The sequence below is a fragment of the Panthera leo genome, chromosome D2, assembly GCF_018350215.1.
Source record: "Panthera leo isolate Ple1 chromosome D2, P.leo_Ple1_pat1.1, whole genome shotgun sequence".
Lineage (NCBI taxonomy): Eukaryota > Metazoa > Chordata > Mammalia > Carnivora > Felidae > Panthera > Panthera leo.
The window spans coordinates 49311428-49335512 of NC_056689.1; the positions used below are offsets into that span (position 1 = coordinate 49311428).

General features: G+C 39.1%; 1 protein-coding gene across 4 annotated transcripts in view; it reads right to left on the reverse strand.

Annotated features, from left to right (window-relative positions):
* Nucleotides 1–6487: 6487 nt before the first annotated feature.
* CSGALNACT2 (chondroitin sulfate N-acetylgalactosaminyltransferase 2) overlaps nt 6488–24085 on the reverse strand; it is a 45978-nt gene continuing 28380 nt past the window's right edge. For 2 of the 4 annotated variants that reach the window (XM_042908632.1, XM_042908631.1), the window contains 2 exons: nt 13593–13674; nt 6488–8562 (listed from right to left, as the gene is read on the reverse strand). In XM_042908632.1, coding sequence (XP_042764566.1) covers nt 8270–8562; nt 13593–13674 — 375 coding nt within the window. In that variant the 3' untranslated portion in view covers nt 6488–8269. The other 2 variants (XM_042908633.1, XM_042908638.1) reach the window with 2 other exon arrangements.

The window sequence follows — 24085 nt, forward strand, 5'->3', positions numbered from 1 at the left end:
TGCACTTTTCAGATGTTCTAGATAGTACATATTGTATCTTGGTAGTACATATTGCTTTGTTTATGTATTTGAGATACAGAAAGGCTAAAAACTTGAGAATATATATTTGGAATACAACGTTAGAACACTTTGTCTTGCGAGTTAAGGAGCTTTCATGTCAGTGTGCACTCCACGGGGTCATCAGTCCTAGTACCTACCTGATACAGTGTCTATGTTTGCTACTTTATTTTCCTGATTTGATACACACCTTATGATGTTTTGGTATTTTGAGATGAACTCTGAGTACAAAGCTGTACCGTAACACAGGATGTCAGTTGTTGGTGTGACTGGACGTACTTGCATCAATAAAAGAACATGTTGCTCCCCTTGCATGCCTGCTCTCTGCGTGTAGCTGGTGAGGCCTGATGGCTTGGCTGCTGACAAAGAGGTGTGAGGATGTCTAGGTCCTATACGGCCCTTCAAAGAAGGAGCAAGGGTCTCCCACCTACACAACACATTCTGACAAAGGGCTTCAAATAAATAATGCAAAACAAGACCAAGTTGTAGAAGAGTTGTGTTCTGGTCCTGCTTTCCTCAAGGAAAGATCCAAAACTGTATCACTAGTTGATTGTATCACATGGTCCTAAAAGTTTGGCAAACTTAACCCATGTAAGACTGTAAATGCTCCTTTACTACAGGACTAGTCAGAACTGTCAGTGGGCTCTGTGGGGCTCTGCTGGGGCAAGGGAAGTTGGGGGCACCTGCTGACATCTTTCTGTAGAACAGTTTGCAGAATGCAGTTCTAGATGGGGGCTCTTTCTGTTGTGATGAGTCACCTTCAAGACTACTAAAGAAAAGGGATTTGTTGAAAGGCACATGAGAGTTTGTGGAATTGAAAGAAAAGCATTGAGACACCGGAATGGAAGCCAAACTCCCACCTGTCCCTCTCCAGCCTATCCCACTGCCACTCTGTCAACAATGCCCAGGCTGGACGAGGTCTGCTCTACAGTTCGCTGAACCTTACCCTGTTCCCTCAGAGCTAACTCGGGCTCATTTTTCAACGTGTACAGTGTCTGTCATCTGCCCAACAGAAACCTTTCTGTGATGGGCGTGCCCTCTACCTGCATTGCTGCTGGTTACATCTGTGCACTGAGATGTGGCCAATACAACTGAGGAATGGAATTTCTAATTTGAGGTGTAAACACCTAGTGGCCACTGTACTGAACGCTAGGCCTGTGGGGCTTTGTCACCTGCTGTCCTTCCAGTGGCCTATGGACAGCACACAATAGGTGCTTAGGTGTTTGTAGAGCAATGAGGACACCTATGAGGATGCACAAGTGAGTTTTGGGGAAATGACACTTTTTCAGTCTTTATGATTCAATGGAATTCTTCATTTCCTGGTAAAGTCATTTTTGAACGTTTCTACCTACCTCAGCTGAAGAAGGGGCAGCACATCCTTCAGTGTGTGTCTTGGCCGTGGAGCTTGAGCTGGAAGTGCATGGCGAGCTCTCTTGGCTAGCTGTGGTGCTCCTGCACCCACAGAGTAGTCCCCCTAGGGCATGCTTCTCAAGGTGTGGCTCTTTGACAGCAGCATTAGCAGCACTGGGCACTTGGTCAAACCGATCTCACAGTCCCTCTGCAGGCTCGCTAAAGGGGAAAACGGGGTTGGGGAGTCCAGAGTGTTTGGGAAGCTCCTCTGCTGATCCTCACAGCCTACCTTTCCCAGGTACAGCCCACTTCCCCCAGTGCACTCTGCTTTGCACACATCAAACCTCCACGTCACTAGTGCACGTCCTTTAATGTACTATGGTCCTGTGCTCGCACACATTCTTCCAGAGTCCCCTTACAGCTTCTCTGTAGGGTGAGTGGTGCTCTGTGCTCCTCCGGGCCCCATCTGTTTTCTCACCTTATACCATTGGCATCCGTCTTGCCCACGAGTCTTGGCTTTCTGAGTAGGAGCCACTTGTGTAGCTGTGTGGCCAGCGATCAGCAAGGTGTGCAGCTCCTACCACCACCATATGACGACTGAATGCTGCCTTTCACTTCACACACACATTTCAAGAACAAATCTATGTTACAGCATCATGTGACAGGAAATAAGCTAAGGATCTCTCCTAAGGCCATAGAGACTTCTGTGACAAAACAAAGATTATTTGTGAAATATATACCCATTACACCTATATATAAAAATAATGTCCTGTTCTCCAGGGAGGCAAGACAGGATAAGCATAAGAGCAAGGAATCAAAAGTTAAACTATTAGGATTCGAATCCTAGTTTCCAGTTCTCAGCAGGGCATACTTGGAAAAGTTGTTTGTCTTTTAAAGCTTCCATTTTCTTAAGATTGAGATGAAATTACAATACTGTCTCATGGGGTTGTTGTAATGTTACACGGCAGAAAGTGCAGTGCCTGGTTCATTAGAAGCAGTCAGTGTTAGCTGGGTACTTGCAGTGGCACCCCTGATGAAACTGAACCCCACTTCTCCCACAGAGCAGAATCTCCTGGGAAAAGTGACACAAGAATTATAAGTGACCTTCTCAAAGGGACAACTGATGTTCTGGTTAATATATTCTAACATTACTGAAAAGTCACTTGTGTTAAATTTAATCAGTATATACATATATGAGGAAAAATCCCACAAATTGGGGATTCTGAACTACTTTCTAAATGAAAAACCTATTACCCACATACAGGCTAGTGACCTTATATCATACCAACACGATTTCTGTTTTTATTCCCAGAAAGGAAGTCATGATAATGTGAGGAAGGTGAAGGGCTACCAACCCCTCTCCCCTAAATATCTATCTTAACATACCCCAAACTCTTACGTATGGATCTTAAGCAACACTGTTGAGGAAACAGTGTTGTCAAGTATATAAAAAACATGGGATTTAAAAAATTCATTTTCATTTCTTAAAGAACGAATAGAGGCCCTTCTCCAAATTTGTTGGTCACAATTCTGAAGAAATTACGAGAGTGTAAGATTGGAAAATATGAAACAAGAGACATAAAGGGCACGGAGAATATAACAATAGGTCTAACATGTTATTGGAGCTTTTGAAAGAATGAGGTAAAGACAATGAAATATAATAGCTGAATATCTTTCAGAACTGATAAAAGACAATAATAATCCAAGGGGCCCAAAGAATCTCAAGCAGGATCAGAAAAAAAAAACAAAAACAAACAAAAAAACCCCCAAAACCCTACAAACACACATATCATAGTGATACAGAACAGAGATAAAGAGGAGATCCTGAAGGCAGCCAGGAAAAAAAAGTTGATTACTTTCAAAGGAGTATCAACCTTAAGCTGATAACTTACTTATGAGGGAAATAACTGAAGCCAGAAGACAGCAGAATAACATCAATGTGCTAAAAAAAAATTCCCAACCTAGAATTCTATACTCTTCAAAAAATATTTTTTAAATGAGATAAAGATATTTATGAACCAAAATGGAGTTTGCTATCAGCAGACCTTCACTGAAATTTTAAAGATTGACTCTTGACTCCCACACTATATACATAAATTATTTCTAGATGCATCATAGATCTAAGTATGAATGGCGCAACAAAGATGAGAAGGGAAGTTATAAGCAATCTTAATAAAGCATCTAAAAGAAAACAGGAAAATTTCTTCTTTACTTTGGAGCAGGCAAAGGTTTCTTAAATTGGATACCAAAATCACTGGCTATAAAAGAAAGAAAAATGATAAAATGGACATTAAAATTAACAGCTTTTGTTTACTAACAGATAACATTAAGAGAATGAAAACAGTCCCCTGCCTCGGGGAAGGTATTTGCAATACATAAACCTGACAAAAGACTTGATCCAGAATACAGAAGTAACTCCTACCAATCAATTTAAAAAAAAAAAAAAAAGGCAATTTAAAAACAGGTAAAAAAATTTTACTAGGCATTTCAGTAAAGAAGATCTTCAAGTGGCCAATAAGCACATGAAAAGATATCATTTCCCTAGTAATAAACTAATAAAACCAAAATGAGAGAACTGTACATACTCAATAGAGATTAAAGGGTCTAAATTGAAAACATTGAAAATACTATGTTGGGACAACGTGACACAACTGGATTCCTCACACGTGGCTGGCAAGAGTGAGTTATTTGAAAGGACTGAAAAAATTGGTCAGCCTCTGGTAAGGTTAATCAAGGAAAAACAAAAGGCACAAATAATATCTGGAATGAAAGAAGGGTTATCACTATAGATCCTGTACATATTACAGATATAATAGGATATTGTAAACAACTTTGTATATTTCATCTAAATTTTCAAATTTATCACTATAAATTCCTAGAAGACTGCACCTTATCTAAAATAACACAATCAAAACTGACTTTAAAAGAAAGAGAAAATCTGAATAGATCTATAATCATTAAATAAATTGGACCAATGATCAGAAATCTTCCCAAAATGAAAACTTCATGGTCATGTGGCTTTCAGGTAGTTCTCTCAAATATTCAAAGAAGAAATAATTCCAGTCTTACAAAACTTTTTTAGAAACAGAAGGAGGAAGACCTATCACTTACTTTATAGGTTAGCATAACCTTAATAAAAACTCATGAACACAGATGAAAAACACCTCAAATATATATACACATAAACACCCATACACACACGAATACATACACAGATATGCAAATGAAGTATGTGTGTGTGTGTGTGCGCACGCACACACGATAAACTAAATCCAGCAATGCATAATAAGAATAATCTATCATGAAAGATTGGAGTTTACCCTAGGAATGCAAGGGTACTTCAGAAAACTGATTAACTTAATTTAACATCTCAAAGATGGAAAAAAAACATATGATCATCTCAACAGATGCAGTAATATAAAGTAACTTTGTTAACTTGATAAAGGGCATTTATAAAAACACCTTCAACAAATACCATACTTACTGATGAAACACTGAGAGTGTTCCCCTTGAAATCAGAAACATGGGCAGGAAGTCCACTATTATCACCTCCAGTCAACACTGCACAACAAATCCCAACAAGCACAGTAAGACACGGAAAATAAAGACATAAAAACTGAAAAGAAACAAAACTTTTACTACTCATAGAGATATGATTGCATAACAGAAAAATACGAAAGAAGCCAGAAATACATCACTAGAATTAAGTGTTTTTGGCAAGGTTGCTGAACACAAGAATCAATTGGGTTTCTAAGCTCAGCAATAGACAATAAAAAAAGAAAAAAGATAGTTACAATGGCATAAAAAATGCAAAGTATCTAGGAAAAATCTATAAAATAATACATGTAAACCCACTGTGTGAAAAAGTATAAAATTTAATTGAAAGACAATATAGACCTAAATAGATATGTCATGTTCAAGGACTGGAAGACTCCGTATCATAAAGATGTGAAATGTCCCCAAGGTGATCTTAGAGATTCAATGAAATCCCAATCAAATTCATGACAGTTTTGTGAAACTTAACTAGCTTATTCTAAAATTTATATGAAAATACCAGGGCCACAAGTAGCCATGACAATTGTTAAGAATGGGCAAATGGACTAGCTCTTAGAAATAGTGATTTCTTATAAAGTTATAGTAATTTAGGCCATGATGTAAGGGTATGGTGATGGACAGAAAGCCTAATTGAACAGAGAGAGCCCAGAACCAGACCTCTCTCCATGTATGGAGATCTGATGGATGGGAGTGGTTCTGCAGATCAGTGGGTAAAATATGGACTATATTGTAAGGTGATGCTGGAAACAGTGTAATACAATCCTTACCTCACGGCACATATAAAAAGCTCTTCCAGTTAGGTTAAAGACCTAACTAGGAAAAGCAAAGCTATATATGAGGTATTCAGGAGACAATATAGAACAATAGCTTTAAGCCCTCTTTCCTTAATATAAGGTTATAAATCAATAATAAAAAGTAGAATCCATAAAGGGAAAAAATAGTCACATTAAAGTTAATTTTTATTAATGAAAAAGTACCATCAAGAATGGGAAAAAACAAGCCACATCCTGGGAGGAGATAGTCAACCAATAAGAACTGGTTATGTGATGAATTCCTATGAACTGATAGAAATGGGCAAAAAGACTGAAATGCAAATTGTAATTCTAATTCATGCCTAAGGCCTACTAGATTAGCAAGAATTAATAAACCTAACAAAATTAAGTATTGCCAAGGATGCAAAAAAACTGTCTCACACTGCTGAAGATGGTCCACTTTGGAAAGGAAACAGAATGTACACACAACTGATGACCCAACATTATTACTAAAGAAATTCTTGTACACTGACACATATATAGTCGGGAAAACTAAGAAAAACAAGTGAAAAATTATCACAGAAATCAGAATGGCTACTATTATGGGAGGTGAGGGTGTGTGATTAAGAAGGGGCACACAGAGGCCTTTCACTGACAATGTTCTTTATCTCACTCTGGGTAGCTGTTTGCTTTATTACTCTTTAAATTACACAATTACATGTTATATTCTTTTCTGTATTTATGGTATTTTGCAACAGAAAAAAATTATCACATTTTCATTTAAATTTTGATAATAAAATACTTTATTGGTACCATTTAATGTCAAAGCCACAGTATGTTTCCATTGCTTAGCTTCCATTTTTAAATTAAAGACTAGTTTTTTTTAAAAAGGAGAAAAGGTAAAATCACTTGATTCTGTCAAAAAACAAGATGCAACTTACCTTCGCAAATAATTAGGTTCTCTCACTTTAAATACCAAAATTCACTGGTCTTCATAATAAATAACTGTATATAAAGGAGACAATAGCCTAATAATTCTGTAGAGAATATTTTATACATCTTAAAAAAAAAAGCCTAAATGCTACCCAACTTAAAACTTGTAAGAATAATTCATAAGAGTTACTGTAAAATGAATTCATGTAGCACCAAGAAATTTGGAATTTATATTTCAGATGGTATGATTTACTGAGTAAAAAGTAATGACTTTTCTTCTGTGAATTTTCAGGGGTTTATGTACAAATAGGAAGGATACAATATAGGTCCCTTTTAAAAGCCAAATCAAAATCTATGCATGCCTTTCACCTTATCTCCAATTTCTGGATCTAGCAATTGACCGTATGGTAAAAGATCCATGTGTGATAAATAACATAGTACAGTCCTATCTGAATACAACTTCTTATGCATCTTGTCTCATTAACATAATTTATACCTCAAGTAAAACAATATTCTATCTGCAAACAATACATTTCTCTAAAATATTCTGTAATTCAGATTTCCATTCAGATTACTTTCCCCTCCACCTCTTTTTGCAAATCAGTGTAATCTATGGTATACCTCATTAAATTGTTTTTCTTCAAGAAACTCTCTCTCAACTCAAAGTAGCATAACATTACAAATACAGATGTAGCATATATTAACATATGAGGGAAAAAAAGGATAATAAATATATACGGATTCAAGCTAAATGAGACAATGCAAAGCAAAAAACACAAAAGCATGCTATGTTCATCTATTCTGAACCACTATAAGAAGGCCCCGGTAGCACCTGGCTCATGTAAACGGATGTTCCCAGAGATCACCTGCTCTCCAACATAAGTAAATGTTCTAGTAAAGACATTTCCATGTTTGTTTACTTAAAACAATCCATAGCAACTCTGACTACTAATCCAGAACACGATAACACATTATAGTTTTAATCATGAGTCATAGATTCTAACCTAAGTATTTTCACTATTACTCATTTGTTTAATACCAGACATTCAGGGAGCTAAGCAACATTAAGCGTTTTTATTTCTGATTTCTTTTGATTGATTCTGAATTTCAGATGTGTCATTTAGTCATCCTCTGCTTCAGTGAAAAGGTTTCTTCAAGCAACTGACTAAAGGTCTTAATATAAAAGCAGGTTGACTCAGTGGTCAGCAGGTGAAGAACCCTTGTCAACACAATCCCTCCATAACACTCTGTCCTCTGTGCAGGACTGGATGCTCCTGACCCACCCTGAGCACAACACATTCCATCCCTCAACCCAGATGCAACCCGAACACATCAGAACATGGGTGCAGGGTAGAAACCACCTCAAAACTACTTTTGGGGCAAACACCAGATTTCAATTTGTCAGTGATTCCAAAGTACGGTATTCTCACAAAACAGGCTTTGCACTGAAACACTTGCTTTTTCTTCCCATATCAAGTTGAACCGCTTAAAGTAAAGTAATGCCAGAAAGAACACAAAAAATAAGCATGTCTTCTCTGAAAGAGGCACTGCATCTGGAATTGGAATTAAGGCTAAAAAAATAGTGCTGGTTTGTGGTTCAGACTAGTGTGCCAATGATGACATTAACCAACAGCTTCACTATTTGTCCTGTATGCCTGTTTGTGAAGATGGGTCTCTATCTCCTCCCTGAAGACCAGCATTCCCAGGTGCGAGTGAGAGGCCTCATTCATGGCTTTGGACTGGATGCACATACGGTACTGCTCGGGGGTCAATTCATCAGCACAGCGTTTCTCATGCCAGAGGTGGAAAAGACCAGGAACTGGAGTCCGAATCACAATCAGGTCACCATGTAAGTATTTTCGATAAAGATGAACATCTTCTCCACCCCAACCTTTTACTTCCATGTCGAATCCACCTGCAGGATTAAAATGGACACTGTACATAACTGTCTGACAGCTAGAGCACAGTCAGACCTGATAAGGATCAAGATGTTCTGCTTCAAATGACATGGCATGGCATAGCCTAAAGACACCTCATGGAGAAGACTGACATCCTGGTTTGGAAGTCAGTTAGGAGCAGACATCTAGGAGCGCAGGGTCTGTTGTTGAGAGTATCAAAATGAGATTAAATATTTGAGAATGCTTTGTAAACGTCAAAGTTATATAGAAAATCTGGAGAAAATCAAAGGAGAAGGAAATATAAATCACCCATAATCTCACCACCCTTATTATAATTAACATAATTATCCTTTGAGACTTAAGTTTTTCTGGGTCACAGAAAATTTTCCAGAGGAGAAAAGAGAAGAAATGTCTAAGCTGAACATATACATTTGAGAATGGGCACACAGATGATTTAAAGCCATAGGAATGGATGAAATTACTGAAGGAATTTAGAAAGAAAATAGGGCTCAGGTCTAAATCCTAAGTAAGTAATGCCAACATCTACAGGTTAAACATGCAGAGAAAGATAAGTCAGCAAAGGAGTCTGAAAAATGGCACCAGAGGATGGAGAAAATTCTGGAGATCAAGCTATCAGAGTAGTCAAACGAAGAAAGTGTCGTGAAGAAGAAATGCTCATGTGTGTGCTGCTCAGTTAAGAACTTAAAAAGACCCAGGTAGACCTGGAAACATACATGTTATTTATAATCTTACCTACTAGAACAATTCTGATACAGTGATGGGGCAAATGGATAACTGGAATGGGTAAACACATGAAACAGGAGATAAAGTTGAGACTATTTTCAAACTGGCTTAAGCTGAACAATGAACTTTCTAAAGAAACATGGAGAACATAAACCATTTGGAGTTTTCTGAAAAACTAGAAAAGATTTTTAAAAACTGAGAACAAATTAATTCTTTAGGAGCTAGGTTTCCAAATTATGTCTTCTGTCAAATAATTATATGTCACTTAATTTCACCCTTGAAGGATGACAATAATCCTGAGCTCTCTGAAAAGTATTACTTTAAATAGTCACAGCCTTACTAATAAACACTATGTATAATATGTCTTGGTTTTTCTTCCTTGTAGATATCAGTTGTTCAAATATTAGAGATGGTGTAGATACTTAACATAAATGGGAGACTTCCAGTTTCTGGTCCAGCACAAACAGAGCTTAGAAGTCATTTCATCCTACCAAAAAGTAAAAAAAACAAACTGAAAAATGTACAACTCTTCTCAGATCCCTCAGAGAAATAAGGTCACAGAGCAAATGGCTACCTCCAAATTGGAGAGACAGGCAGGTAAAACAGAATCACAAGTATCAGAGCAGAAACCTACCAATAGAAATCTCCAGGGGAACCAGTACTGGGGTAAGGTGGCGGTGGGCAGAGTGGGGTGGAAATCTGAACCGTAAATGACGGAGAGTTGAAAATTTCAGGCGGCCCAGTCATAGGAAGGTCCCTGTACTCCTTTAGGAGCTCTAGCAAAACTGTGAAGACTGGAGCAAAATCCCCTAGTGCTTTCAGCAGGGCAGTGGAAAGTGATCATTTTGAAACAAGCCAGAGAGAACACTTTATTCTTCTTAACAAAACCTGCCATTAGGAGAAACTATTTTACCTGAGTCGAATCTACCTGGGGGAAGGACATATCCAACTCTAGCCCACTCTATCCATCCTGTTCCACCTTAGGTTGGGGCAGCGTCTGAGAAACACTTGTGAAGACATATAATCTCACTTCAAGGACTGAGGCCTAATCACAGGTATATAGAATGCTTCCTCTTTTCCTACACTTCACCACCGATTACTAAAGGCCTTGCCCAATACATTATGTTCAGCTATGAAGAGAAAATGAGGCATACTAAAAGACAAAAAACGACTGAAGACATAGAGCAAGTATCAGAACCAGACTCAGATATGGCAGGGGTATTGAAATTATCAGCCTGGGAATTTAAAACAACTGTAATTGATATGCTAAGGACTCCATTGGGAAAAGCAAGAACAGATGGGTAATGTAAGCAGACTGAGAGCTTCTAAGAAAGAATAGAAAAGAAATGCTAAAGATAAACAATGTAACAAAGGAAGAATGCCTTTGTACTGGCTGAGGAAAGAATCTCTGAGCTTGAGGACACATCAATAGAAACTTCCAAAACTGAAAAGGCAAACCCAAAGAAGACTGGGGGAAAAAACAGATCAGAACTTCTAAGAACTGTGGGACAACCACAAAAGGTATAACGTATGTATAATGGGAATATCAGAAGGCGAGGAAAGGGAGAAAGGAATAGAAGCTCCACAATGAAAGAGGCCAAATTCCAAACAAGCGCTGAGAGGATTGGGACTCCCTTTCTCATCCAGCTTATAGTTATAAGGTAGACGCTTCATTCCAGAAGGGAGTGGGACTGCTCTTCCCCTACCCCATAAGGTAGGGATGCCACTCTGAGAGAAGGGTGCCACTGTCTTCACCCCACCCCCCCCCCCCCCCCCCCCCCACCCCCCCCCCCCCCCCCCCCCCCCCCCCCCCCCCCCCCCCCGCTCTGGAGAGGCTCAGAGATTTTTTCCCCAGGGGAGGAGGCAGTACATGAGAACAAACTGCTTCAAAGCTCTACGCAACGAAACTGACTTTATTTGAAACAGTGTGCAGAAGTTCAAGCCTAACAGGGCTCTTGAAAATAATGGAGATTTTGGTGGTAAGCAATTCAGAGGAAGCTGATAGCTCCATTAGAGCAATAAGCTAAAAATAGGCCAGTTAGGTTACTGGAGAGAAACAGGGAAAGAGACAGCTAAGAAGAGCCCTTTTGAGGTCTGAACAAAACTCAAAGATTTGCCTCAAAAACTACCTTGCAAAAGGGTTCAATTTAACTGGGTCAGACTGTGGAGCAATTTATGCCCCAGAGCCCTGTCAAAAACAAGAGCGCAAACCAGTGAGCAATTAGTGCAGTCTAACAGATGGGAGTTACCAACAGAGGCACAGAAAAAGTAAAAGAGAGCTCTACTAAATTCATGTCATCCCAGGGTGACTGTGCACAGGCCCTAAGGAGTGACAGGAGAGGCTTCATATTGCTGGGGGGTGGAGGGAGGGTGGGGAGTTAAAATTCATTAACATAGTAAAGCCAAGTCAATAAATAAACAAGCAGAAAACAGAACAAAAAACAAGCCCTGGAGGCAGGGGGAAATTCAATACCCAGACTTGCCACAATAGATTAACTAAGATGTTCAGTTTGCAAGAAAGAAATTAGGAGGCATGTTAATAAACAGAAAAGTGTGACCTGTATACCAGAAAAAAAGGAGGCAACAGAAGCTGTGAGAGGGCCTAGATGTTGGTTTTTACAAAAATTCCAAAACAATCATTATAAATATGTTCAAAGAATTAAAGAAATCATACTTAAAGAGAAGGTAAGATAACAATGTCTCATCAAATGGGGAATATTAATGAAAAAACAGAAGTCATACATATATATAACATATATATAGATATGTATAGATAGACCGAGAGTGCCAAATGGAAATTCTGGAGTTAAAAAAGTACAATTTAAATAAAAAACTCATTAGAGCAGCTCAACAGAAGATCTGATCTAACAAAGAATCAACAAACTTGAAGACAGATCAACTGCGATTATGTAATCCAAAGAACAGAGAAAAAAAGAAAAATGAAAAATGAACAATCCCAGAGAAATGTGGGACACCGTTAACTGCACCAACACAGATCAAACAGGAATATGAAGAGAAAATAATGAGAAAGGAGCAGTGAGAAGTAACACAGGTTAGAAGGCAATGATGTATACTCGCTGTTTTATTAAGCCAGAAGTAAGGGAAAAGGGCATTAGTTTCATTTAATAGTCTTTTTATTGCTATTTGCTGATTTTCCATGATTCAAATGTTACAATAATAAAGAGACAAGGTGGAGGAATTTCCAAAACAAATGCATGATTATAAAAATGAATGTAAGACAGACCTAAAAAGTACATAAAATATATTCTATTATAAAATATAAAAAAATAAATGTATATATATGTATGTATGTATATATATATATATATGTATATACATACATGCATAAATATGTAAAATATATTTTTATATGCTGTGGAAATGTAGCCACTGACTGATTAGGAGACATGGAATCAAGTTTCAGCCTGCTTTATTTTATTTTTTATTCTGTGAGAGAGAGAGAGAGAAGGAGGGAGGGAGGGAAAGCGAGCGTGCACAGGATGGGGAAAGACAGAAACCCAAGCAGGTTGTGCAAGGTCAGCACGGAGCCTGATGTAGGGCTCAAACTCAGGAAGCAAGATCATGACCTGAGCTGATATCAAGATTCAGACAATTCACTGACTGAGCCACCCAAGTGGCCCTTCAGCCTGCTTTCTTAAACTGTACTCTGACAATCTATTTTTTGCTGGGTAAGGCTGAAGCCAGAGTGGGGACAGGGGGCTTAGACCAGATTCTTCAGGGTCATCTCTGGCTTCAAGGAATGCATGATTAAGCCAGTGACTATAAGTCCCCCACTCTAACTTCAATCAGAGCTAGAAAGACCAGTTGTCTTTTCATTTGTTTTTTGAATACTAGGATTTTCATAAGAGTTAACAGATAATTAAAGGGGTTTCATCTCTAAATAAAAAAATGCCAAAGCCCCTGAACTAGATACTCTAATATTACTTCCAGATGTAATAATCCATGAGCACAACACCAAAGTTATGTAGAGATCTTTTGTAAGAGCATTCAAAACAACTGCAAATATTGGTAATAAGACAAACCGATGCTTTTAAAAACCAGTGTTTGATTTTCAAGAAACAAGTAAATATTCTGTTACACCTTCATCTTTATGATCTCATTTTTGCCACTCAGAGACATTATTATAAACTTTGCCTTTCACATCTCCAGACTCCTCTTTTTAGCCAATCTCAGACATTCATAATTTAATGGGAAAACACTCAATTCTCAGACCTTTAGAAAATGCCATAAGGCCCTACAGTAAACATGTATAGTCCTATTCTTAAATGTAAGATATACTTACCAATGGTCAGGAAATCTGATCGATACTGACAAGTCATTCCAAAGCCAAAATCTCGCCAAAAGCCAGAATCCTTTTTGTGAACCTTTGGTTAAAAAAAAGAAATTCAATTTAATCCCTCAAGACCTAGGTTTCAATCAACAATGAAAAAAATTAAGATACTTTCCAAATAATAATTTTTCCTATCACTTATGTGACTGAAAATGGATCACATGCATTTATATTATTAAATCCTTACAAAACCAACAAAAAAACAGTACTCTACATGAGCAAAGGATTCTTGCCATATTTAATTTACCCGAATTCAAGCCCTTACAAGGTGCAAGCTGAAGTTACTAGTAAACAGTATGGTGCCTGAGCTCAAAGGAGCTTACATTCTATTCTGGGAGGGTAACAGTTGCACAAACACATACTGTAATACAATATAATTACTTCTACACAAATCTTATTTGGTGCCTACTCAGCATTTATTCCTTGCCCCTCTCCTGACTGTACACACTTTTGCTCTGGTAATTCTCTGGCCTCATGTAGCCCATGAGCTTCAGGGAAGCTCCTTCCACCTGCAGCTTCAGACTGGGCCACGACTACTCTTTACCAGTGGCACACTGTCACCCCACTAATTGCAGGAATTGGTTCACTAACAGGAATCAGACAAAATTCAGGACAACATGGCAAAAGAAGAGGGTTGTTGGGAACTCTGGAAGACAAAGCCCCTTCGTTCCTCCGAGAGAGCTACTAGAAAAGACGCTTGCTTTTTTTGAACGGTATAGGGCAGGAGTCAGCAAACTACAGCCTCCAGGCTAAATCTGGCCTGCTGCCTGTTTCTGAAAATAATTTCGTCGGAATAGAGCCACACTCATTTGTTTACAAACTGTCTATGCATATTTTCATGGTACAGTGGCATAGCTGAGTAGTTGCAATAGGAATTTAACTGTATGGTCCGGAAAGCCCAAGATATTTTCTACATGGCTCTTTACAGAGTAAGTTTGACAACGCCTCAAAAGTAGGGGTTCAAGCCTAACAGGCTTGAACTGCTGCACTCCTTCTCTATCACATGGGAGACCAGTTTTAAAATGAAGCTGTCACCACTAAAGTCCAAGCAGAGAAAGAAAAAGAAAAGCAGGGCTTTGATGATATAGAGCCCCCAGAATCAAGTAAACGTTGAACCTCGATAAACCTTCTTTATTTTATTCATGCATTCAACAAGTATTTGAATCCATTAGACACAGTACTAGGAGCTGGGACACAGCAGTATGAATAGAGCAGTATGAATAGACTCTGCCATCACAGAGCTCTGTTTTGATGGAAAGATAGCAAATAAATCTATATCTCAGGTGGTAACACATGCTAGGAAGAAAAATGCAGTAGGACAATGGGAGAACATGAGAGAGAGAAAGCCTATTTTGCCATAAGGGGCTTCTCTGAGGAGATAATGTTTGAGCAGGGACTGTAATGAAATACTGAAGTGAGCTGTGCAAATATCTAAAGGAGATCATTCCAGGTAAAGAGGGTAACATGTACAATGGCTCGGAGGCAGTAAGTGAATGACTAAGGCAAGAGTAGAGAAAACAAGGGCAAGAGCAGAAGAATGAGGCCCTGCAGACAAGAAAGGGCTATTAACATTTTAAAAAGATAATTGGTATTACAGATTTTTGTATGTATATGGTAATGATCCATAAGAGGCAAATGTTAGGATAGGAGACAGTGAAGGATGGCGGGGACGGGAGTCCTTGTTTAGTCATGAGGGATAAGCTCTAGTTCAACAGAAAAGGACAGGCTAGGCTTACGAGGGGTCACAGGGAATTTGTCCACTGGGAATGGGGAGAGGCTGAGAGATCTCATGACAGAGTAAAGAAGAATGTCTGACCACTCCTCTAAGTGAAAAATGAAGCAAGATATTTGAAGAGGGAGGAGTGGTGAGGAGTGCTGGGAGGCACGAGAAGGACAGTGTGGCTGGCTTGGAGGACAGACAGCAGGTAGACTATGGTCAGGAGCAGAACGTTAGGGCAGCCATGGAACCCTGAGGCCTATGGTCATATATTTAAAGCAATGGCCCTATAGTGGGGCTGTTTCTTGCCCTCCACATTCACTGCTCAGGGGCCTGGGTGAGAGTTGCCCTTAACCAGGCTGGGGTTTTAAGAGAAAACATTGGGAGGAGGGATGAAGGAGGTGAGTATAGCAAGAAGGCTATGGATAATGACTGACTATGGAGTCTGAGTTGGGTAAGGAGAGATGTAAGTATGCGGACATGAGGAGGATGACAGAAAAGAAAGATCTCATCCAACGTGCAGGGTTCTGAAACAGCTTTCTAGAAGAAATGAAGTTGGAGCTGGGATCTGAGAGAGAAGCAGGAGTTAGCCAAGTGAAAGTTGCAGACAAAAGAACAGGTTGTGCAAAGATCCAGAGATGGGAGAGAGCACTGTGGGTGAAGGATGGTGGGACCACATTAGAGACAGAAGTAGAAGCGACCACAAATCTAGGCCAGGGCTCAGCAAACGTCTGCAACACAATGGGCAGTAAATATTTTGGGCTCCGCAGAACACAGAGTCTGTCACAACTATTCAACTTTGCCACTGTAGTGTGAAAGCTGTCATTGACAATAAGTAACCAAATGAGCACGCTGTGTTCCAATAAACTTTATTTATGGCCACTGAAATTTGTATTTCATATCATTTCCATCTGCCATGAAGTATTATTTCAAAAATATTTTTCAACCACTCTTCACCCCCGGGCCAGAGAAAATTAGGCAGCAGGTATTTTGGGCAGCAGGTTGTAGACTGCTGACCCCTGGTTTAAGGGATCCACAGACCTCATCAGAAAGAATGGGGTACCTGGTCACACGTTTTGGCTTTTTCCTAATGGCAATGGAAATTTCCCTGAAGAGTCAGGGCAGAAGGAGTAACGGGATCAGATGACATTTTTGAAAGATCACTCTGGTTACAGTGTAGAGAAGAGATATAAAAGGGGACAAGGGAGGCTGGTTAAAGAGGCACCAGTTATAATCTAGGAATGGGAAGCCTAGTTTTAGACTATCATGGTATGTTCAGAAAGAAAAAATTGCATGGAGGTAAAAAAGATTGAGTACAAAAACTGACAAGTTAGCAAGTGACTAAATGGGCAGGAGTAAGGGTGAGAGGGAAGGATCAACCAAGAGTGACAGCAGGCTGCTGTCCTGAACAATGGTAGTACCATCCCCCAAGAGTGGGGGCACTAGGGAAAGGGCCAGCCCAGAGCAGAACAATGCAGAGCTGGGTTCTGGATATAATGAATGCGAGTGATCTGTAAGCCACATGGGAATTACTGCTTATCTATAGAGGAGGCAAATCTTGAGGGGAGTGAGGAGAGTCTGAAAAAGCTGCTGTGTGGAATAGGAGAACTGGCTGGAAACAGAACAAGGCAGCAACTGAGGATTCAGCTTAAGTTGGAGCTAATACGTGAGGTATGCATTTTCCTTCTTGCCCCCTTTTTTTTTTTTTTTTGCAGGAGAGGGGCTTCTTCCCCTTCTAGAATGTAAAGCTCCTAGACAGCAGGAATTTTTGTTGATTTTGATCACTGCCATATCTGTAGCACCTAGAACAACATGTGGCACATGGTAGGCTCTCAATAAACATTGGTTAAATGAATAAACAAATTTATACAGGCATAATTTCTGTGGCAAAACCAGGCTCTAATATTCTTATCTCCTTAGTCAAAACAAAAGTATTACAACAAAACACTCACTTTGACATTTCTACTCCATGACAATTCTGATTTTACAAATATTATGACTTCCTTTATAACTTAACTTCTTTTAAAAATCTCCAGTTATCAGATTCGGGGGAAGAAGTCATTGGTTTTGTTTGATTTTTAAACCACCACATTTCCACTGTCAATAATCCCTGGTTATTAATATTTTATTTTTATCTGTCCCTCTCCTAAGCATGTGGGGGACATAGCTATCCACGTTATAACCTATATCTCTAGCCCTCAGTGCCTCACAGGTTGCCAGGTTCAAGAATCCATGTGGCAACCTGACACCTCCCCTTGAGGGTCTAATCGACCAACATGTTCAGGTTGACCTCTTGATCTCTCCTCTTGCCATTCTTGTCTTTTTCCTACTCCTCACATCTTGTCCACCAGCAAGTTCTGTCAGCCAAGTCACACCCAAACCGTTCTCCACAATCACCATCCTTACTCAAGCCACAGTCACCTCCCTGGTCTGCTGCAAAAGCCCAACTGGCTCTTTGCAACAGGAGCCACATACAATCCATTCTCCATAGAATCAAAACCCTCCCAAGGCTTTCTATCACACTTAGCCTAAACTCCTTAGTGCCAACAAGCTCTACGTGACTGGCTCAGCTTTGTGCCCTACTGCCCACTGTGCTCCAGCCGCCTTAGGAAACCCACTAGTGTCTCCTTCTGCCTGCAACTGCTTTTCCCCAGTAAGGGTAGCAGGTTCCTTCTTGTTACTTGGATGGCCTCTCCTACAGCCCAGTCTCAGAAAGGTCTTTCTGACCAAGCACACCACAGAAACCACCTAATCACTCTTCACAACTCAGCCTATTTTAATGATCTGTATGGTATTTATTAATTGACTTTATCTTCCATCTCTTCCTATCAGAATAAATATTCCTGTGAATGGTAACCATGTCTATATGGTTCCAGGTGCTGGGGGTTCCAGCGGTGAATAATGGCTGGTATAGCATGAGCCCTACTGGATGAATTAATATAACAGAGGCAGTTTGTGCATTGGGTAAGAGTGGAGACACACAGCCCAGCCTTCTGGCCCCAACCCTGCGAGGCCTGTGGGCAGGCACTCAATCACTATACAGCTGTGTCCTTGTCTGTAAAACAGGGGTAAAAATAGCACCTACTTCAGAGGTTGTAAGAAGGATTAAATGAGTTAACATGTATGAAAAACAGAACAGTACCTTACACAGAGAAAAGGGTACATAAAAAAATAGCCATCATTAACATTAAAGGATCATCTAAGAAAGATACACCATTTCCCGTTTTTTAAAAATTTTATTTTGATGTAATCTCTACACCCAACGTGGGTCTTGAACTCATGATCCTGAGACCAAGAGTCACATGCTCCTCTGACTGAGCCAGCCGGGCACCCCCATTCCCCACTTTTTAAACTTTGTATTTTCCGCTACATTTACACTGCTGTATATATCTACATTTCATGAACATTTTCCTTTAGGTACATATTCACCACTGTAGGTACTATAATTCAATTTATTATTTTATCATTAGAGTTTTACTTGCTTTCAATGTTGTCAATATTATTATGTGAATTGCTACTCCAGAGCTCTGCTTCCTCAGGAGAGAATCCTGGGAGTGGAGATTACTGGATCAGAGAGATGAACCTGTTTGAAAACTCCTGGCCCAGGGAGCTTGCCTGCATTCCTACACCACCTGCAGGGATGGGAGACTTCCATCCTGCCGGCCTCGCTTGCATGGCTGTTTTAAACAGTGATTTCACAGCAGCAAAAAAGTTTCGCACTGCTGTTTTAATTTATTCTTCGTAAGTTTACTATTTAAATATGTTTATTGTGAATTATTACCAACTGTCTTTTAATCATTTTTTTCTATTGGTATATTTCCTACTTACTTTGAATATTAAGGAGATAATATTACACATTAAGGAGAGCAAGCTTTTGTCTTCCTTTAAGTGGGGAGACTGAAGTTTAGAAAGGGTAACTTGCAAAGGTTACAAAGGAGCGAAGCTAGAGCTTGAAGTGGAAGCACTTAAACTTATCTTTCTGCATAACATCTAGAATGAACCTACATTCAAACTATTCTTCTCTCACATCTTCCCAAACCAGACAAGAATATTAGTATGCTTTTATATTTCTCTTCACCCTCATATGTTGACTCCATTTGGCACTTTTTTTATCAAGTAATTTTTTTATAAATAATTTTTTTTTTTGTTTTGGAGTAATTTTACGTTTATAGAAAAGTTGCAAAGCAGCAGAGAGTTCTCATATACTTCTCATCTAATTCTAACTTCCCCTAAATGTTATTATCTTACATTGTTGTGGTACATTTATAAAAACTAAGAAATCAACACTGGTACATTACTATTAACTAAATTTGAGACTTTTGTTTGGATTCCACCAGTTTTTCCTTCAATGTCCTTTTTCTGTTCCAGGATCCAGTCTAAGGCACCAAACTGCATTTATCTGTTATGTCTCCTTGGTCTCCTGAGAACCTGTCATAGTTTCTTAGTTTTGTTTTTAACGACCTTGACACTTTTAAGTTTATTTTTTTTAGTAACCTCTACACCCAACGTGAACCTCGAACTCATGACCCCGAGATCAAGAATCATCTGCTCCTCTGAGCCAGCCAGGTACTCCTGATCTTGACAACTTTGAGGAGTACTGGTCAAGTATTTTGTAGAATACTGGTTTTGTCTGATGCTTCTCATGATTAGGGTTTTGGAGGGAAGGCCACAGAAGTGAAATGGCCTTCTTGCTACATCATATCAGGGGTGCATAACAACCCTGGTAATGTTAGCCTTCATCACTTAGGGCTTAAGGTGGTGTCTACCAGGTTTCTCCCCTGAAAAGTTAGTTTTTCTCTTTCCATACTTGATTCTTTAGAAATGAGTCACCTAGCTCCACCTACTGGAAAAGAAAATACCTACATAAATTATTTGGAATTCTGTAAGAAGACTGATCTCTTTTCCCTCATCTACTCTTATTTTATCTAAAGAGCTTGTCTACCCATTGATTATTGTTTATCTACTTGCTCATTTATTAATTTTTAAAATGTTTTTTATTTTTTTTGATGAGAGAGCGAGAGAACAGGGGAGGGGCAGAGAGAGAAGGAGACAGCATCTGAAGCAGGCTCCAGGCTCTGAGCTGCCAGCACAGAGCCTGATGCAGGGCTCGAACCCACAAACCGCGAGATCATGACCTGAGCCGAAGTCGGACGCTTAACCGACTGAGCCACCTAGGCGCACCTCCACTATGTATTTATACCAGTATGGGCTCAAGGATATTTATTTTATGCTTGGGGTTGCAATCCAGGACTATGTTATTTATCTTGTGCTCAAATTGTTCAGCTTTGCCATTGAGAGTTCTTCCAGGCTCCTGTGTCCCTTTGACAGACCCTCACCTCACCCTTTTGTTGTTTGAGTACTTCCTTACTTTCTGGACCTTCAGGCTCCTTAATTTCCTGTCCCAGCACTAAGATCTGGAAGCCTGGTATGCTTGTTACTCTTGGGGTATCACTGCTTCTAGGTCTTCTCAGGGGATAGAGCTAGGTAATACTTGTAAGCATGTACCGTTTGACTTTTAAATCCCCAATTGTTATTCATTTCTTTTTTATTATGTGTTTCATCAACAACTGTTTAAACAAAAGTTTTACTGGGGTTTTGTTGTTGTTGACTACTGTTACATTCTCAGATCTTCTTTCATACAGGCTCATTTCTCATTCTGCTGAAGAGGTCTGTAAGAAGTAAACCGAGTCCCTGAATGTTCAACAATGTCTATTTTGCTCTCAGATCAAATATGAATTCCAGAATTAAAGTTGTTTCTCTCAGAATGTTCAAGGTATTGTTTGATTGTCTTCTAGCACCAATATTATCAAAATGAAGGTGAATGCCAATCTGATTTTTACTCCTTTGTAGACAAGCTGGGGTTTGCTATTTTTGGTGTCTCTAAAAGCTATCAGGATTGTCCCTTCATTGTTCTCAAATGCCAGAAGACTTGTCTTTCCTTGGCTCTTTGAAGTTTTCTTCTATTTCCTCCTCTGTTTTCTCTTTTTTCTCCCTTCTGGAACTCCTATTCAATCAACAATTTCGGGAGCTTCTTGACTGATCCCTCATGTCTCAGTTTTTCTCTCACATCATCTCTCTTGGTCTTTGTGTGCCCAGATGGCTTGTCTTCTAGTTTACAAATTTGTTTCAACTGTGACCATTCCACTATTCAGCCCATTTAGTGAGTTTTAGATTTTCGTAATTTCCCATTTCTGACCTTTTTAGCACCAAATCTGGTTTTATGAATTTAAAGTTTTCTCTTCCTAAACACATATTTATCTTAAAGTTGTTTTCATTCTGTATTCATATTCTCATGTGTTACCTTTTCTGTTTTTCTGTTGGTTTGGCTACTCCTGGTTAACCGCTACTGATTTTTGTTTCAAAAGTCACTGTTCAAAAACCCTTGGCTGTTAGCTGTGAGTAGAGGGGCTTATCTCCAGTAATAGTGGAAGAGGGGCAAATGTGCCAAGAGTAGCTCATCTTCAGAGCCTGGGGCTTCCTATCCACCCTGCAACTCAATATTCCCCAAACCCTGCTCTGCCTCTCTTGCTCCAGAACTACATACCCTGCTGCAGGCTACAGTCCAAAGCCTAGGATGCCTGTTGTTGAGCACACGGCCAGAGAATACATACTTCACTACTCTCTGCCTTCTATGAGCTCAGAGGATGCAGAGCAGCCCCATCTTGTGTTCTCCTGAACACGTTCCAGATTCTTCTCTCCACTACTGATCCTATGCCAACTACTGCCATCTTACAGAAATTTCTCAAAATATGGATCTACCAGTAAGTGGCACTTCTCTCATTTTGCAGTGCTAATATACCTTTTTGTTTTCAGTAATTCACTTTTACAAAGAATTTAGGGTGTCAGATAAGGCAAATGTGGGTGCTTGGTTTGTCATTTTGATCCCATCTGTTTCTATATTCCTCAGTAACACTGGCCTACAGATAAGGTACAGGGTATGTGTATATAAACGCCTTGCCAGGTGTTCCTCTGAAGAGAATGTTGGCTTCATAAAATTTATTAAGTAGATCATATGGTACTAACTGTTCTTTTTTGGAAAAACTCACCAGTAAAACATTATACCTATGCACCTGCAGGATAATTTTTTGATAACTGTTCTAATTTTTTAAGTGGTTCTTAGTCTTTTCAGAGCTTCCATCTTTTTTATTCATAAAGCACTAACAAAAACTTTGCTCATGTTAATAGTTTATAAATGCTCAAATCTTTTATCTAGATTTTTTTTAAACTTACCATATAAAAACGATTTCTCTCAATGTTTTCTTATTCTAATTTCCAATGATGTGTTTTTCTGTTTACCCCAAATCTGTCCACGTTGATTAAAATATTTTTTTTAGCATGGGGCACCTGGGTGGCTCAGTTGGTTAAGCGTCCGACTTTGGCTCAAGTCATGATCTCACGGTTCGTGGGTTCAAACCCTGCACTGGGCTCTGTGCTGACAGCCTAGAGTCTGGAGCCTGCTTTGGATTCTGTGTCTCCCTCTCTCTGTTCCTCCCCTGCTCACATTCTGTCTCTCTCAAAAATAAATAAAACTTAAAAAAAAAATAGAAAAAAAAATTTTTTTGCACATAAAGATTAAGGTCCTATATATTAGTGAAACTATTATTTTTGGTTCATTAATTTCTGCCTTTATCTTTCTTTCCTCAGAGTTATTTTTCATTTTTTAACATCTTAATTGACTTCTTAGTTTGTTTCCATTTTTATTTAATATTAACAATAAAAGATTAGGCTAAGTGCAATATAGTATCCTGGTCTGGAACCTAGAACAGAAAAAGGATGTTAGTAGAAGAAGTAATGAAATCCTAATCTATAGTGTAGTTAGCAGTACTTACCAATGTTAAGTTCTAATTGTGATCATCACTTATATAGATATTAACCTTAGGGAAACCGGGTGAAGTATAGGAAGGCTCTATATTATCTTTCAAACTTTTCTGTGAATCTAAATTATTCCAACATAGAAGTTTATTAAAAAAAAAAAGTATATTAACTCTGTCAAGAACTAGAAGTTCTAATATGTGGCATTTCCACACCATGACTTTCTATGTAATTGCCCACAGAATATTATTCCTTCTTATTTAGTTTTAATTTCTAGTTAATAAGGTTTCTTTTAATTAAAAAAAATTGTTTTTTTACTATTTACTTATTTCTGAGAGAGAGACAGAGTGCCAGCAGGGGAGGAGCAGAGAGAGAGAGAGGGAGACACAGAATCCAAAGCAGGCTCCAGGCTCTAGGCTGTCAGCACAGAGCCCAATGCGGAACTCAAACCCACAAACCATGATATCATGACCTGAGCTGAAGTTGGATGCTTAACCAACTGAGCCACCCAGGCGCCCTTAGTTAATAAGGTTTTTATTTTTTATTTTTTTTTTTTTTTTATTATTTTTTTTTTTTTAAATTTTTTTTTTTTTCAACGTTTTTTATTTATTTTTGGGACAGAGAGAGACAGAGCATGAACGGGGGAGGGGCAGTGAGAGAGGGAGACAAAGAATCGGAAACAGGCTCCAGGCTCCGAGCCATCAGCCCAGAGCCCGACGCGGGGCTCGAACTCACGGACCGCGAGATCGTGACCTGGCTGAAGTCGGACGCTCAACCGACTGCGCCACCCAGGCGCCCCTAATAAGGTTTTTAAACTTAAAATTTATTTTTATTTATTTTTCTTTTATTAAAAAAATTTTAATATTTTTGAGAGAGAGAGCGAGAGAGAGCGAGCATGAGTTGGGGAGGGGCAAAG